The 19,528-nt window shown below is 38.0% G+C and overlaps 1 protein-coding gene across 1 annotated transcript; it reads left to right on the forward strand.

Annotated features, from left to right (window-relative positions):
- The first annotated feature begins 8,044 nt into the window (after positions 1 to 8,044).
- On the forward strand, positions 8,045 to 8,779 carry LOC141590503 (uncharacterized). The gene has a single exon (XM_074411093.1). It carries the CDS (start codon positions 8,045 to 8,047, stop codon positions 8,777 to 8,779), a length of 735 nt encoding a protein of 244 aa, XP_074267194.1.
- Positions 8,780 to 19,528: the final 10,749 nt, after the last annotated feature.

Below are 19,528 nucleotides of genomic sequence, written 5' to 3' on the forward strand. Positions count from 1 at the left end.
TTAACACAAGCCTTTAGATGATTCTATGATGAACCCGAACTAGCTCCTTGTTTCCCTATCGATGATGGAAGGCAAGCCCATCCCCACGAAATCATCCCCTCTCGAAGAGAGAAGATATCAACCCGTTCTAAGAAGGAATTGTTAATTCTAACCCAATTTAGTTGGCGAAGCCCAGTTTTTAAGGTGTATCCGTTTATGACTAAGAGAATGAATAGAAGATCATTTTCAAAGAGAGAAAAAAGATGAAAAGGAATGAAAAGATGGAAAAAAAAAAAAAAAGGATGAAAGAAAAGAAAAATGAAAAAAGAAAAGTGATGAAAGAAAAAAAAAAGAAAAAAAAGAAAAAAAATGTTGAAGTTATTGCAGATTGCTTTTGGTTGAATGTCGAAGTTACAGAAGCCAGAAGTCAAGTCAAGTACCCATAGTTGAAGTTCGATGGGCGAAGCCCAAAAGATTAAGTAGTGACCTCTTTACCCTCTAAGTCCTTCCTGAGACAGTTACAAGGTGATAGTCGGGAATTTTGAGAATCGTTCCGCTTGTGCTGTTACACCCAGCCTTTAGGGACCAGATATGGAGATTTGAACCCACATTGTTTTCCAACCCATTTGCACTCGGATTTCGTCAAAACCGAGACACATTTCCAACCACATCAGCAGCCATAGCCCTTGGCCTTAGCACCACAAAACAAACCTTCAGAATGATGGTTAACCATTCCAACTTGTTTTTACCAAGCTCCACATCCCAAAGAATCAAAACCTTTTGTACCAACCCTAGACACGGGATACAACAGTACCTTACAGGCTAGAATGGGATACGACATGATACCTTAGGTGAAACCTTTGAGTGTGTACACACAATTAAAATGCCAAGTTTATGCACCTTGATCGAACTACGTCGGATTTGATTTCGCTCCACGCGAATACGTAGGCAGTCCTTCAGAATAAGGGATTCAATCCACTCATCAACCAAGTTGTCATCTTGTCGGTTTCTTACGGGTCTTAACCAAGTCCAAATGAAGCCACCTTTGTTTCAATCCGTCTTAGTAATCGATGTAAGCTAGGATAAGGATATAGGTTCGGATGAATAGTGTCAAGTCTCAGAATGAGCTTTTCTAACCAAGTCCAAATGAAGCCACCTTTGTTTCAATCCGTCTTAGTACTCGATGTAAGCTAGGATAAGGATATAGGTTCGGATGAATAGTGTCAAGTCTCAGAATGAGCTTTTCTAACCAAGTCCAAATGAAGCCACCTTTGTTTCAATCCGTCTTAGTACTCGATGTAAGCTAGGATAAGGATATAGGTTTGGATGAATAGTGTCAAGTCTCAGAATGAGCTTTTCTAACGGTTTAGGCAAAGATGCTCAGTTAGATAGGTGTGGGTTTTTTGTTGGGAACATAAAATATGAAAAAACCCGCTGAAAAGAATGAAGGCGTGGAAGAAAAATAGTAAAAGCCCGCTGAAAAGAAAGAAGGCGGTGGCAAGAAATGATGAAACTCGCTGAAAAGAAAGGAGGCGAGGAGAAGAGTGACAGAATGTTCCCAACAAGAGTGATGTGTGATGTCTAAGTATTCTCATAAAATCAGTCTGTGTTTAGTGTCTGGGCGAAGCCAACGTTGTTGCTCTGTGAGTTTAATCCACCTTGTCAATGCCAAGTGATCTTGATTCCCATGTGCCCTTGGGAGCACGCCCATGCCATACGGTATCTCCGTCTCAAGTCCGATGGCCTTGTGATTCCCGTTTGCCATCTTTTGGCGCCAGAATGGCCAATTTACATTTCTACCCCCAACAAGTCAATAATTGAATTTAAACTCGTGAACACTTACGGTTTTATTTTCCTTTTTTGTTTTACGGTAGCGGGCTACGCCCACGTGGTTTACGAGTCATACAGAGTGTCTGAGTCGTATTTCATGCTCACCCATCAAGGTTCGATTTCAAAATTTCAAAATTTCAAAATTCCAAAAACTTTTTGCGAATTGTGGATAGATGATCCAAGTAGTAGAATCTTTGCGGGTCGATGGCCCAATCATTCAAAATTTTCAAATTCAATTTTCGGGTCGATGGCCCAATCATTCAAAATTTTCAAATTCAATTTTCGAAGGGTCGATGGCCCAACATACCAAGTGATGTCAAATTCAAACTTCGGGTCAATGGCCCAATTATTCAAAATTTTCAAATTCAATTTTTGGGTCGATGACTCATTATTTCAAATGATCCAACTTCAAGATCGATGATCCAAATGTGCTTATGTGATGATTATTGCTAGTACGTTTTGTGTTTCAATTATAGCAGGATATGCTTCAGACGGGGCTCTAAAGTCTTCGACTTTAGAGCCATTGCAAATCAGGGCTCTGAAGCCGTTGGCTTCAGAGACCATTATCAAGATGTAAAGGATGACATCCATCAAGAATTCAATTCAATACAAGAGTATGAAATGGAAGAATTCCGTAGCTGAAAGCAAATGATGAAAGTGGCGGCAACCTCCTCGGAAAGTCCCGTCCCATTTTGACACCTGCCAGCAGATGATAAGCTTTGGGCAAGTGTCAGCCGATGATGAAGTTTGGACAAACGCCAGCAGATGATAAACTTTGGGCATGTGTCAGCAGTTGCCGAACTACGACGCGGGTTTGATTCCGTCAGAAACGGATACGTAGGCGCCTAAGGATAAGGCTCAATCCACCATATATGCAATTTGTTGGTCGACGACCAATGACGATGATTTGACACAACAGACGCAAGAGTCAATCCCCAACGAAGTTTCAGGTATGATCTCTTCTTATGGCTGGCGAGCTTATATACGCAAGTCTAATGGACTATAAACGACCCGCAGAATCCTCAGGTCGAGAGGGACCTGGGGTATACTTTGACTTTCGCCTTGTCCAAGCCTCAGTCAAAGTGGGGGCTCTGTAGATACCCATATCCGTCGATATTGGAATTTATAGAGAACCCGACAAACACCCGATGATGATAGGACACATGTATTCTTTAGTTGTCATTGTCATTATTTGGAGCTCGTTTTACGATGTAGAATGGGCGTCGTCGATGAAGTATTTTATTAATTTAAATGATATTTAAATTAATGTTTTTTAAGTGAGTTCATTTGATTAATTTAAATGATATTTAAATTATGGCTTTTTTGGGTGAATTCAATTTATTTTATTTTATTTCGAATTTATTTTCCCAAGTTTATTTTATTGAAAATAAAATAAATATTCGATTTGAAAAATCATTTTATGAGTATATTTGGTTTGAAAAATCATTTATTTTAATGTGTTAATTGATTTGAAAAATCGATTTGAAAATCGAAAAGAACTCGTTTTGAACATGTGTTTTTGAGCTCGATTTTAGCTCGTTTTTGAGCCCGTTTTCTTTACGAGTTGGCACGAATATCGAGTACACTAACCAACCTGGACCACTACCCATCCAACCCCAGTTCGAACCTCATAACCACGGCCCAAACCATGCCCCAAATCACCCCCAACCAGCCCGCAAAACACGAAACAGCCCCCCCTGTTTTGCAGCTCAATCCCGAGCCCAAAACCCGCTCCAAATACCACCAAAACCCGTGCCCATTAACCCTAACCCATACCCTAATATCCTACCCATATTACCTTACCTTAATCACCAAGAAAACCCCCCAAACAAACCCTAGAAAACCCCCCAAAAGCTGCTGGACAGCAGCTATGCTCAGCCGAGCCCGTCTGCCTCTCCTCCCTTTTAACCTACTTTAACTCCTTATAAATACCACCCCTTCACCATACATTCATTCCTCGAAGTTCTCCCCACATCCTACCATCACTCACAAGCTTTAAACCTCAGAAACAAACCCTAATTGCCTCTCAAAAACCCTCCACAAAACCGACATACAAACTGAAACTGTTTGTGTGTCCTCCTCGAAAAACAATTCGTTCCTCCCTCAAACCTCCATCAAAACTCGAGTTTCTTGCTCCTAATTAACCACATAACATCCATCTACACATTAGATAAAGATTTACGAGCCAAATTTCCCTTGAGATTACACGAAATCCCTCGAAAAACAGAGTGTTATACACTCTGTTTTCGCGGTTTGTTCCTGTCTGTCCAGTTCTGTTTGTGCTCGTTTTTCGTGCCCAATAACTCAAAACGAGCAGGGGTTGCTTTAAGATATCTGTTCTCCTCTCTTTCTAGTTTTCAAAACATCTTTTAAATCGAATTTTCATCGTGAAACGAGGGAGAAATCATCGTTTGAAAGTTGCTGTCCAGATTTGCCAAAAACGCGTGTTTGCTTTGTTTCTTCGTCGACGACGGCCTCTCGAGATAAAATCTACCATCGATTACGACCCAAGACGGTGTCAACGATACATGTAGGTTGAGGGTGCATTAAATCCTCCTCTTTCTCCTTTTTTTATTTCGTTTTTATGTTTGTTCTTTTATAATTTGTTTTGTTTGTTTATCGCTTTTTATTTATCGTTTAAATTAACTATGAAACTAGTTTAGTCCGAGTATGAGTTAAAGTACCACCATGAACACCCGCGTTGACTTGAGATGAGAAAAGAAACCTCTACATCAGTCGGTCGTACACCCCCGTCTCATTTACATATCCTCGTGTTCAAGGTAGGGCATTAATAAAACGATTTTAACTTCGTTCTTCGCTTTTGACATCTCCTCTTCTCTCGTGCAATTTGACCCACCTTAGGACCCGTTGCATGTTAGTATGACCTCTGATTGTTAACATATGACTTATTTAGATGACATTAGATCAATTTAATAACCTAATTAGACACTTTAGGGTACATCGACATAGCTTTAAAAATCAACTAACAATTAGAACTTAATGAACGCATCTCTCTCTTTCACCTAATTTCTCGCTAGTATAAGAGTGCGTGATTAGCACCTTCTTATTAACACTCGATGAGTTAAATTAATTAGCGAACTTGACCTAATTTGACCACTTTTGAGCCGTGTAGAATACACAATTGCAAGACCTCTTTTCAATCGATCAACGTCGTTTCTAACTTGTTTTCTAATTCGTTCCGAGTTCGTTTCGCAATCAATTGATCCAACTAATGAACCTGACCTAGGACTTAGGATAGCCTTGTTTGGGTTTGGCCGTGATTTGGCCGTGGCCTTTGGCCTTTCCTGGTTCGTTTGTTTTCGCATCGTTCGTTCTTTATTTGTTTTGTTACTTGTAATTTATCGTTTGTTAGTTTGGTTGTAATTTTCAAGTTAGTTTTCTTTTATCGATTCAAAACCTCTTTCAAAAAACCTTAGTCTTGTTTGGTTAGATGGTTGTGCCCCAATGCTTGTAAGAGCGTAGTAAATCGCATGTTGTTTAAAGCAACATGGCCCGATTTATGCTAATGCATGCTTTGGTGCGCGGCCCTATGTCTAATTCGATGAGATTGAGCGAAAGCACACATCACGAGGAGTGACCCAAGGCCGTGAGTCATGTAAGCCGTGGGCCACCCCTCTTGTGCACGCTTTTCTAGGCCGATTGGCCGTGTATGTTGTCGGGTATAGTGTTGTATGTAGCAATTGTATTTAGATCGAGTTGTATCTTTAATTTATTGTTGTGTCGGCATGAAATGCCTGGTTTGTAATAGGTAGATCCCAACGGCTCCCCCATTCCTCCTTAAGCCTTGTTTGCTTTGTTTTGTATGTTGTTAGATCAATCAACCCACATGATAAATTACAACTTTGACAAAGTTAGTTTAGTTGCATCTAAAACGACATAGAAATTGTTGTCACATGTTAGGGTTTTAAAACGATGTTTGCATATCATATATCGTAGTAGCTATGACCTTGTTTGAAATCCATACTTGACTTAGTAGAGGCCGTTATTGACGGGCGGGGTTGGGTGTCCTTATGGGCTTCCCAACACGTACCCTCACCCCTTACTCAAGATCTATGGTTTGTGGATCCGTCTAAATACCATTGGATTACGAGAGTCATTCAAATCGAGTGATATAGGGTACAAGTCTTTATCTTTAATCACTCGTAGTCGATTGGCTTTATGCTTTTCGATGAAAGGTGTAAAGTTGACTTGAACGGTTCCAAGTTCCCAAAAAATTTGGTGGCGACTCTAATTTGTCTTAATTCGATTCGAAAGAACCTCGAGTCGATTATGCCTAGTGTGGATCCCGCGGACGCAGTTCCCGAGGGCCTTGTCCACACTAGTAAAACCTATTAAATTCAAGAAACTAGTCTTCTCTAATACATAAGCTAATAATAATCTATATAGGGCATAATGTATTTTACTCCTCCTGTCCCGGTGAATAGTTTACGTTTGCGTTATTTTGTTGAGGAGAAAATAAAATAAATGTAAATTATTGACTAAGATGGAGGGAGTACTACTTATAATAATCTATATATTGTTCTTCGATTTTCATTGGAAAATGAACTTGTAACGGCATCATCTTATATATAAATATATATAAAACTAGGTTAAAACGTTGTGGATGCGTCACGTGTCAACTCAAATTTAAATACAATTATTAATTACAATAAACATTAAATATAAACATAATAAATGCTAAATAAATTTCAGTAAAGTATTAATTAGAGTTTCATAAATGTATTATAAAATCACATATAACAATTACGGTGATTTGATTTTAAATTTATATATAAAAAAAAAGATAAAAATTCTAAAATGTAAATCATTACATTTATTGCGAAAAATACTTTAAATTGAGTACACTTTCCATTATATTTATTGAAATATTTTGATATATATAGATGATTAAAGTGACTGTCTCACAATGCGTTACATTTTACTTAAAGAAAAATATTTTGAGAAAGTTATAATACTTAGATCATTAAATCAATCAAGAAAAATATATTTAGAATAATCATTATATATGTTTATTAAAAACAAAACTGAAAGATAATTACTAGGAGATAAGTTTTTATAATGTGATAATGAAAAAATTATATTGGACAAATTAAATACATTTGAGATTTAAGAGGTTTTAAATAATGTGATAACGAGTGGAGATATGTATATGAATGATGGCTTTTTGGACTTTTACGAGTAGGTAGTTAATATGAGATTTTCAGGCGACTTGATCTCTATCGTAGAAAAAAGTTAATATTTTGGTATTGATTAGTGATTACTAATTATTTATTATGTTACTACTGATTATGAAAAAGGGTCCTATATGGGTTTGTTTATCAATTAACCCTAGTTTATATGTAGTTGTTTTAAAAAAACAAAAGGTGTAAATTTCTTATAAATATGTTGTTTGACACATAGCATATGCAAGACATATACAACCAAGACATTCAAATAAGTTGAGCTTTAACTCTATATGTTTGATACATAAATATCACACATTATACATTAAAATTTGAAAAACGCATCAAATTATTTTCACATCGTTTTGAACCAATATTGATTGATTTGGAGCATAATGTATCATGAAATGGTTTAACTTAAGAACTTAACGTCGATTGTTACATTATTCGAATAAATTTATTTTAATTAATATGATATTTGATAAGTCACAAAATTATTTATATATTAACGTTAAGAAAATCGATTAAGTGAGGGGATTTATAGTGCTGATGCTTCGTGCTTTTGCTACATTTTCAGCTGCCTCAGGACTGAAAATGAATGCTAGTATATCAAACATCTATGGCAATGGGATGATTCAGGGGTTATTGCAGGAGATTGCTGATATTTCAGGTTTAAAAGTTGGGTCTCTTCCCTTCAAATATTTGTGGATCCCAATTGCTCCAAGAAAGCTCTCAGTTTTTGAATATAACATACTGGTTGAAAAGGTTGTGGATAGAATTAGGGATTTAGGTGCTAGGAAACTCTCTTATGCAGGTAGACTAGTACTTATCAAGTCTGTCCTAAGTACTCTCCATTCCTATTGGGCCAGAATTTTTATCCTCCTCTCTAATGTGTTGAAGAAAATTGAGTGCATTTGTAGGAATTTTCTTTGGCAAGGGGACATTCATGCAAAAGCTTCAGCTCTGGTTTCATGGGAGAGTGTCTGTTATCCTAAGACGCAAGGAGGTCTGATCTGGGGATTACTGATATCACATTATGGAACAGAGCTGCAATGAGAAAATATGTCTGGTGGATTATGCAGAAGAAGGATCATTTGTGGGTTAAGTGGGTTCATAGCATATATATTAAACAAACTGATTGGAAAGCCTATGAACCAAATACTGGGGGTAGTTGGTCTTGGAGAAGTATTTGTAGATGTAAAAATCAAATGCTCTCTGGTTATGTTGATACATGGTGGCTTGATGAGGATGGGATATACTCTGTGGCTAATAGATATAAGTGGCTTAGGGGGGATAACCCAGATGTATCTTGGCACTCGTGGATTTGGAATACTGTAAACCTCCCTAAGCACTATTTCATAGGGTGGTTGATTATGAGGCAGAGATTTCTCACTAAAGACAAACTGTGCAGGTTGGTTGGTAGTGCAGAGGAAGGGTGTGATCTGTGTGGGAATGATAAGGAGACTCATGATCATCTCTTTTTTCAGTGTCCCTATAGTAGCAGATGTATCCATTTATTCTCTGACTGGTGTAAGATTCAGCTACCTACATCAAACATAGAGGACTGGTGGAACACAAAAACTTTTCAGTCCCAGATTGAGGGTGACATATTAGCTGCCATTCTGGTAGTTGCTTTATATAATGTCTGGTGGATGAGAAACCATTGCAGGTTAAACAATGTCTTGTTTAGGCCTGAATATGTTGTAGGAAAAATTAAAACTGTGATTCAAAGTAGGTGTAAGAGTAGATGGAAGGATATCATGTCCTTCCAATGGCTACATTTGTGAGAGATGGGAGGTTTTATATGATATAGCTTGTATGTGAGCTTGTCATATACAAATTGTAAGAGACGATGTAATGATTGCTCGGTGATGCTATAATATATCCTTACATTCTACCAAAAAAAATGGATTAAGTGTGATAATGACATTAATTAAGCATTTAAATAGAGCTTTCTAATGAGCAAAATGGTTGGAATTTTACAACTCATAGTGAATTTCTTTATTTAAACCAATAAAAAAAAGGTTTGCATGGAATGTAATTAAGAACCCATAATTACTTTACAATTAACTACTACAAATCCAGGCAACCACAACGGCCCTTTAACAACGCTTATTCACGAAAATAACCATAAGCCGTTGTAGAATGGATGGCGCGAAATTTTACTAAATTTAATTACAACGGTTTTATTTTGTCACCCGTTGTTACTAGTTTTAACAACGGGTAAAATTTACATAACCGTTGTTAATATAAAAACTAATAACAACAATTTACTTTGTAATACATTATAACCGTTGTTAATAGTTTGGCTCAAAATTAGTGAAAAGTAATTACAACGGTTATATTAGAACCCGTTGTTAATACTTTTTAACAACGGTTGTCAAAGGAACGTTGTTAATATATTATCTAATGACAACGGGCTTATGTGTAATAACCGTTGTTAATACTTTCAAGCAAATACCACAATATATACCACACAAACACAGATCAGCTACAGCCACAAACACAAACACACAACCACACTCTTTCTCATCGTCTCTTTCTCATCGTCGCTTTATCATCTCCACATCGTTGTTGTCATCGTCTCTTTCTTTCTCTAATTATCAGGTATATATCTATCGCTTTATGGTTTTAGGTATTGTCATCTCCGTCATTATTGTTCTTTCTCTAATTATTTTATTTGCATGTGTTTTTCTCCGTCATTGCTCTTTCTCTAATTATTATTCGCTTAGTTTTTCTGCGTTTATTAGTAAAACAAATTAAATAAAATAAAACAAAGAAGATGATGGAGAGGATAGTAAAACAAATCCACATTTAACATACATAAACTTAATTAATTGATATATATATATACATAAACTTAATGCATTGCTAAAAATACAATTCTTAGATGTTCATATAGGGATGCATTCTCTTCTATGATATTTATCCTCTCCTCCTTTGCTATTTGGAGGTTTCGTTCCGCAGATGCAATACCTTCATATAGCTGCATTATCTGCGGCTCTAACAAGCCATTTTTTTTTGCGTCTTTGAGTGCGATCTGAGCATCCTCACGGAAGAGCCTGTATTTCCTCTCGATTTCCTGCAAGCGGCGTATGAAACTTTTATTGTACTTGGTCATAATGCATGTTAAACAAATGGTATCATTCATTATTGAAGGAAGTTTGGAGTTTATTAGGTTTTAAAGATTTAGGGTTTGGAGTTTAGGGTGGAGATAGTGATGTAATGGATTGGTTATTGAGATAGTGGAATGAATTTATAATTAGTAATGTGTCGTTTGAGTTGTTTTTTAATTAATATGTTTAGGGTTTGATGCTTAAATTAATACAAATTTTGTTTAGGAATTTGTGCCATATCCCTGCTTCAAATCTTATAACCCTTCGCATTCCATATATTTTGTCCTTTCATGCAGGGATTTTGGCAGTAATAATGCATGCATCTAGTAATATATAATTAATTGATGCATGAGGGATTTTGGCAGTAATGCTTTGTATTTTTATTTTTTTTATTTTTTTTAAAAACAATAACGGTTATTTTAAAAAAACCCGTTGTCTTTAGTTATAACAACGGTTTTTTCTATTGTAACCGTTGTTATAACTTTCCCACCAAAAATTAGTCACACTTTCCACAACGAATGTCTCGTAATGACAACGGTTTTTAACCGTTGTTAATAGTTTTCACAACGGGTTTCTTAAAAAACCAACCGTTGTTAAAACCTTTAACAACGGACGCTTTAACACCGTCCGCTTTTTTATATAACAACGGTCTTTAACCGTTGTTATACCCTATATCTGTAGTAGTGATTACAATAAAAGAGAGAGTCCATAGGAAATGTAAAACGACATACAAAGAGTAAAATTTTAATCACCTAAAACGACATATAAAGAATAATGGAGAGTATATTAGTTGTAACTAAAACTGTATGTATTTTATTTTAAAACATTGAAGTTAAACCTAAGAAAATAAGAGTTGAGAAAGTTAATTTATTTTTATTTATCAATAAAGATATTAAATGTCATATATTAATTATATTATTTTTCTTCAATTATAATAATAAAATTTTCAAACAAGCCGCGCAAATCGCGGGATAGTACCTAGTATTATAATAAAAATCAGTATTGTAAATGTGAGATAGGAGACAATGGTGCACTGAAGCTTATACTACCAAAAGAAATCCGTATTTTACTCCCCTGTTCCAGTGAATACTTTGATGTTTATATTTTCTTTGAGTCAAAGTTCAAACATTATTAATAAAAAGGTAAATCAAGATGTTTGATTTTCTTTTTAATAAAGTACTCCGTACTTTTTTTCGACAATTGTAGACCATTATATTAAAAGAAATAAAACAAAACATCTTACAGGTACAAAAAATAGATTACAATCTAACCAGTAGCAAGACTAACCGACCAATTACGATAAAGACGAAGCAGTGCGCGAATTTCGCGTAATGAATTACGCGCAACTATTGGGACTGGCCTCTGAGAGACCAGAACTGAAAATAATTTTCGCGATGTTACAGCAAAGGTAACATCAGTGGAAGTAGGGAACTCTCGGGTTGTCATAAGTTGAAGCAGTGCTTGTGAGTAAGCAGCAAAGGAAGACATTGCTCGCAAACAGTAGATTTCAGGCAAGCATGATTCAGTCGAAACAGTAGCCATGTATCCATTCTGAAAAGAACTCCTGCAGACGGATATCTTGTAAGTAGGGGAGAATGTGAAAGTTGAAAAAGCATTACCTGCCGTAAGGTAAAAATGTCGGGAATGGACATCATCAAGGCAGAGTGAAGGCAGTCGTGTATGTGAAAGGTGTAAAGCTTCAGCTAAATGAAGGATCCGTTCAGGCTCAAGTGTATGATCTTCAAAAACAATGGAGTTGCGGGTGAGCCAAATGGAGCGCAAGATGCAAAAGAAATAAAGCAAACAGCTGAAATCCGTGGAGGAAGACCGGTGAAGGTATGAAATATGATCAGCAAGCCATCGGGTAAACGAGACAGTTGGATCAGCCATAGATTGGATGCCAAGCGACGAAGAACGCCAGATATGCTGAACGACCTCACAAGAGCGGAATAAATGTTCCGGAGTTTCCAGTTGAGATCGACACAGCGGACAGGAAGTGTCAAGACGAGCTCCTCTATGAGCTAAGATTGTCCTATTCGGGATGATCGATGAGCAATCCGCCGGATAAAAGAGGAAATTTACTTGAAAACGGGAATTGCCATATCAATTTCCAAGGGAAAAAACTTAACTGCGGTAAAGTTGTCAACCGCTGAGATAACAGATATGTGTAGCCTGAGCGTATGTTGTAGCATCCATCCTCAGTGTACTTCCAGTAAAGGTAGTCATCAGCTGCAATTAAAGGTGGTTCCATAGCCAGTGTGACTTTTGCAGTTCAATTATCAAAGAGCTGAAAAACAACTGATTGTTTCCATGATCTATTTTCATGCACCAAGTCTAAAAGTGTAGGACTGGTATTATGGTGGTCATGGCGGACACCTGGTGATTTCCGTTGAACCCATGGACTAGATAGAAGACTAACCGAATTTCCATTGCCAAGTTTCCAAGCCAAATCCGCAGAGCAATTTGCAGCAACTTTACAATTACCTTGCCAGACAAAAGAAGGCTGTGTAACCTTGGACTTCAGATCAGGGATGGGCAGATCTTTCCGATATTTTGGTGTGAGATATTTAGCAAGAAGACCAGCCGGTCTATGATGAAGTCGCCAAAAATTTTTCAAGAGATAAGCTTGACCTAGAATGGTTACCGATTTAATACCAAGACCTCCCGTATCTCTTGGAATATGCAAGTGCGGCTGGGAGAGCCAGTGAATAGATCTTTGAGAAGAGTTTTTAATCCACCAGAAAGCCGCAATTAAAGAGTCAAGTTTCCTGGAGACAGAGAGCGGTAGGGGTACAGCAGCAAGGATGTGAACCAGAGAACCAAGTAGAATAGAGTTTATAATAACGAACTTGCTAGCTTGAGACAAGTGAAGAGAAGACCATGACGAGATGCGCGTGGTAACCTTGTCTAGGATATCATGAAAAGCATTCTTCTTGCATTTCTGTAGGTCAACCGGAACACCCAAATATGTACCAAAGGAATCAGATGCTTTCATGCGCAGAATAGAGGTCATATGGGACTTGAAATCTTCCGGTGAATTGGGACTAAACTTGATAAAAGATTTCTGAAGATTAATCATCTGACCAGATGCAGTTTCAAAAGTCTGAAAATATCTCGGATGGCCTCAAAGGAAGCAGGCGTTGCCTTGCAGCGGATGAAGGCGTCATCAGCATAAAAAAGGTGCGAAAGAGGCGGAGCATACCGAGAAATCTTGAGTCCAAGAATGTGGTGACAGGACTCAGCTGCTTGAAGTTGGCGAGATAGAATTTTCATGTACATAATAAACAAGTAAGGAGATAGAGGATCGCCCTGGCGTATTCCACAAGAAGGATGAAAGGAGGAAGAAGGTTCACCATTTATCATGATACTATAGGTTACAGTGGAGATGTATTCCCATATGAGATTACGCCAAGACATAGGGAACCCAGAAAGATCTAAAACTGACATGAGGAAGTGCCAGGACACCCGATCAAACGCTTTATGCATGTCTAGCTTGATCACAGAGTAACAATTTGTGCCTTTCTTGGTCTTGTTAATATAATGCATTATTTCATGAGCAATAAGGCATCCATCAGACATGAGACGATCAGGAACAAAAGCCTGCTGGGAGTCGGAGATTAAAGAAGGAATTACCAATTTGAGACGGTTAGCCATACACTTTGAAGCCAAACGGTATATGACATTGCAAAGGCTAATTGGTCGAAACTGCGAGACCAACTCCGGTTTGTCAGTTTTTGGTATAAGAACAATGATGGTGTTGTTCCATTCTTTCAACATGACGCCCGAATTAAGAAATCGAAGGAGCGCCGAAGTCACTAAATGTCCAATCTCAGGCCAGAAGGTTTGAAAAAAATTAGGTGTAATGCCATCAGGACCTGGAGATTTTGATGCATCCATACCTCGGAGAGCATGCAGAATATCAGTTTCCGAGAAAGGGGCTTCTAATAAAGAGCATTCAACGAGTCCTAGCCTGGGCAAAGTAAGTCCATTAAGACATGAATGCAAAGACGCCACGGGACTGGGAGGACCATGTAAGTTGTTGCAACATAGTAAATTCTTGAAATAACTAACGATCTCATTTGTAACAGATTCAGGTGATTCTAACCACACGCCATCAGTAGAACGAAGAGTCATAATCCGATGTTTTGTTGCTCTTTGTTTAACACGGCTATAAAGAAAGCGTGTAGGAAACCCGTCCAAAACCTCGGCCTTAAATTTTGAGCGTTGAACCTAGTAATGGTGTTGATTGCGCAGCATTTGTAAACGAGAGGATCGAAGATGCAGGAAAGAAGATGCTGATGTTTCATCAATAATATGTGTAGCAGTTAAATCCAAATCAGCTTCAATTTCCGACCAGTTAATCCCATGAGAAATTCGGTGATTTATAACCCATTGCAAGATAGCACATCTAATCGTGGACAATTTACGAGACATCACATACATAGAGGATCCAAAGAAAGGAGTTTTCCAAGCTTGTAAAACCATGTCACGGACCTCAGGGTAAGATAAGCACCAATTATCAATTCGATATGGTCTCTTACGAGGTTTTGAATCCGGACACATTGAGAGAATAATAGGTGCATGATCTGAGACCAGAATAGGAAGATGCAGAATTGAAGAAGATGGGAAAAGAGTAAACCATTGTTGGTCGGCATAAGCACGATCAAGACGCTCCATTATAAAATTGTCGTTGTATTGGTTGTTCATCCACGTAAACCGAGGACCAAAAAAAGGAAATTCCGTAAGGCCGTTGTTAATTTTCCATGTTATAAAATCAGTTTGACCGCGAATGAAATCAGTACCTCCAAGCTTATCCGCAAACAGTTCAACTTGGTTGAAATCTCCATTTAGCAACAAAGGAGAAAGGTGCAAAACCTTCAAACTGATATGATTCCATAACGCTTGTCTATATTCAACCCGTGCTTCACTATATATAAACAAAATATATATTACATAATTTGTACAAGGTGTTTTAGGGATTAGTAATTTACATAAGATAAAGTGAGGTTCTTGGCATAATATTGCTAATTGTAGAGAACTTTCCCATCGCAAAAGAAGGCCGCCACTACGTCCAGCTGAATCAACGCCACAAAAGTTAGGCAGGCCTAGATGAGAAGTTTTAGTAATAGCCGAGTCAGAAGAAGTCATGGTTTCTCGCAAAAACAAAATGGACGGATGATATTGTTGGACGCTTCGATGTAAAAAAGGAATTGTAGGATCATCCGTCGAACCTAGCCCCCACAATTCCATCAAAAGATCTTCATTGGTAAACGGGTGGCGAATTAAGGTCCGTCACCAGACCTAAGTCAGGAACAACAGCTTCATCTCTGAAAAAAGAAGAAGGAACAAGCGTTAGGTTTGGTCCGTCCATAAAATAAAATGAACCAGCTTGTTCCATACGTCTTTTCTTTGACATAGGTAAATCAAGAACAGAGAACTCCAAGAGTTCAGGCGGACGTTTTCCAGTCAAACCAGAGACTGAGGAAAAACGCAGCATGCCAGACTGTTTGTAAAAAAAAGATCTCGAAGATGAGCTGCCCAACAACTCAACCAGAGGTGGTTCAAGACCAGAGTCTACAGCCAAATCCATAAAACTCGCTCTATTAGAATGTTTAAAACGAGTACGGCTGTAGAAATTAAAACCAACCCCTACCTTTCGTTTAAACACAAACTTCACCGTCCTAGCAAGAGAGTCCCTAGCAGGACGGTGAGGGCCAGAGGAATCAATAGAGGGACGAAAAAGGCAACTAACATCCACAGCATGTGGAGGAGTTTACGGTTCAACCAGGCCAAGGTCAAGTGAGGCATCAACCTCATCCTCAGGCACAGTCATACGGAATGACGGGGAAAGAGATCTAGCCTGAGATGGTTTACCACCATGAGATGGTCCTCCCACATTAAAAGTAGAAGAAGCATGTCCAAATGGGCCTGGCACAACTGATCCTCTGACTAGAGGGAAATGCTCAAGTAAAACTTCACGAGATTCATCCTCATGAACACAGGATTCTGGTGGAAAAGCATAGTCATTTCCGTTATCATCATCATCTGAGGTCGATTAGGAGAAAGAAAAAACTGGTGATGCACTACAAGAGTCCACATGAACAGGGTCAGAATTCGAAAGAGTGTTAATGTCCGAGTTTAAGTATTTGAGACGAGGAGGGAGTCCAAAAATATCAGGAGTGTAAAAAGCCGACCCTGGTGGGCCATGTAACACCAGCAGTCCACGAGTTGAGAGTTCGTCTAAACGAGCCTGAATACCACGAGCACCATGTATCTTCCCCGAGGGGCAGAAAGACACACGGTGACCCAACTAACCACATGTTTTACAGAAACGAAAAACTCCTTCGTAGGAGAATCCAATCCACTGATGCTCTCTTTCATTAAAGGCCGGTAACTGGTATGAGGGGTTTTGAAAGATCAACCCATACTTTAACACGAACGAAATTCCGAGGTGGAATTAGAGAATTGTAAGTTTCCTCCTCACATATATCCCCAACATGCGAGAGGAGAAAAGCTGCCACAGAGGTGTTCATAAGTTGAATAGGAATGTGTTTCACACGGATCCAGAGAGGAACAATGTGAAAGAGTAAATTATCAGGAATTGTGGTCGCTGTTACATTCCTAAAAACAAACAAGCTTCCTTCAATATTCACCGTTTGTCTTTGGCGGAAATATGCTAGATCAGTAGACGAAGAGAACTCAAAGATATAATACGGCTTCGTAGGGCGAATAGAGACGGAACCTTGAAGCTGCCAGTGCTCTGCAATTCTGGCATAAAGACGAGGAACATCCAAAAACCTTTGATCCAGAAGCTTGGCGATGAGAGCTTTTAAAAAATCCACGCCCGGTGAAATCGAAATCAAAAGATGTAAGGAAGTTTAAAGGTTGCACCAGCACGACAAAGATTAGGTGAAGATGAAGATGCCATAGTTTAAAAGTTTGATGGCAAGGAAGGAAAAACAGGGGTTTGTAGCTGGTTTAGGGTTAGACGGTGGTTTGGTGGTGGTTTTAAAGGTGGAGAGGCGTACTTGAAATAATAGGAAAAAGTTCTACTCCGTAACTGGAGGCTAGAACGGAAATGGACGCATGAGAAAATTACTTAAAAGTTTTAACCTAAGAAAATAATTTATTCATTCTGTTTTATAGGTCGTTTTAAGAGATTACACATTAATTAAAGAAGTGTTGAAAAAAGTTGTTTTTTTTTTTTGGTACGAATGATGGGCTAGGCCCCGAAAGAAAGCTAGTTATTTGCTATTACACGGGGAATAGCAACCCCAAAAATGTCATCCCGAATGATGGAACGCAGCTCATTAAACGGTATATCTAAATGCGTAGGAATAGTACTAGCATCCACTCCCCGATTTGCTAACAAATCCGCCGCTCTATTTGCCTCTCTATAAGTGTGCTCCAGCTTGACTGTCCAGTGCTCCTCCTTGATCAAATCTTGACATCTTTTGACGATAAATTTCAGACTATTGCTCATCAGTTGATCCTCTTTAACCATTTTTACGCAAGGGGAATTATCCATATGGATAATAAGCCTCCGTATCCCAAGCGATTTTGCTCTTTCTAACCCCGTAAGAAGAGCTAATAGTTCAGCTTTCATAGATGTACATATCTCATAAGAGAAGTAATAGGCATTAACGAAGTTGTCTGTTTCATCTAGGAAGATCCCGCCTCCACCTGGACAACCCGGATTTCCCATAGAAGCCCCATCGGTATTGAGTGAAATCCACCCGTGAGGAGGAGGAAGCCATTGGATAATGACCTCCACATTCGAAGATCGACTTTGCGGAATGAAAATGTCAAATCGATCAAAAGCTTTCTTGCTCATCTCAAATTGACGGTATAAAAACTCCCTCGACTCAGTAGGATTTTCGTTCCCACGCCCAAACACCGCGTTGTTACGCCATTTTCATATCCACCAACTATAGCAAAGAACATCAGCCAGTCAGCTTCACTAGTAATTAATTACTCCATTACTCGCATACTTTGAGGGTTTACCTAGTGGGCAGCAAAAGTAGCGGCTACGGTTACCTCGTCGCAAAAAAAAAAAAAAAAAAAAAAAAAAAACAAATGATCTTGATAGGAAGATAAACGTAACATTTTGGAAATTGTTGGAAAAATGTAATACATGGAAAAATGTAACGTAATATATAAACTAAAATCTTTTTATAATATGGAACCGAGGGAGTATATAATTTTAACTCGAACTATTAAATCTTGAAAAATAATTTATACTCCGTAACTTACACCTAATTATTGGATAAACTTTCCAGTACTCCACAAAATTCAATAACCAAACTTGTTAAGCAAGCAATTAGTTTAAAGGGTAATGTTATATACAAAAAATTCTTAGGTCTTCCTGGAGGAGCATTATTGTGTCCTCCCTAACCAATAAAAAGCCTTTATGCTAATATTTTTTTTATATTTACCTTTATATTTTCGCTCTTAAATAGGGATGAAGATTTCTTATTGGTTATGGACGACATTAATGGCCTCCTGGACAGGGGCTGACGCAGGAATTTCTTACAAGAGGGGCACCAACAAAAATTTTCAATATATTTGAGATGAGCAAGAAAGCCCCATCGGTATTGAGTGAAATCCACCCGTGAGGAGGAGGAAGCCATCGGATAATGACCTCCACATTCAAAGATCGACTTTGCGGAATGAAGATGTCAAATCGATCAAAAGCTTTCTTGCTCATCTCAAATTGACGGTATAAAAACTCCCTCGGCTCAGTAAGATTTTCGTTCCCACGCCCAAACACCGCGTTGTTACGCCATTTTCATATCCACCAACTATAGCAAAGAACATCGGCCAGTCAGCTTCACTAGTAATTAATTACTCCATTACTCGCATACTTTGAGGGTTTACCCAGTGGGCAACAAAAGTAGCGGCTGCGGTTACCTCGTCGCAAAAAAAAAAAAAAAAAAAAAACAAATGATCTTGATAGGAAGATAAACGTAACATTTTGGAAATTGTTGGAAAAATGTAATACATGGAAAAATGTAACGTAATATATAAACTAAAATCTTTTTATAATATGAAACCGAGGGAGTATATAATTTTAACTCGAACTATTAAATCTTGAAAAATAATTTATACTCCGTAACTTACACCTAATTACTTGGATAAACTTTCCAGTACTCCACAAAATTCAATAACCAAACTTGTTAAGCAAGCAATTAGTTTAAAGGGTAATGTTATATACAAAAAAATCTTAGGTCTTCCTGGAGGAGCGTTATTGTGTCCTCCCTAACCAATAAAAAGCCTTTATGCTAATATTTTTCTTATATTTACCTTTATATTTTTCGCTCTTAAATAGGGATGAAGATTTCTTATTGGTTATGGAGGACATTAATGGCCTCCTGGACAGGGGCGGACGCAGGAATTTCTTACAAGGGGGGCACCAACAAA

This window comes from Silene latifolia, chromosome 7 (genome assembly GCF_048544455.1).
Source record: "Silene latifolia isolate original U9 population chromosome 7, ASM4854445v1, whole genome shotgun sequence".
Lineage (NCBI taxonomy): Eukaryota > Viridiplantae > Streptophyta > Magnoliopsida > Caryophyllales > Caryophyllaceae > Silene > Silene latifolia.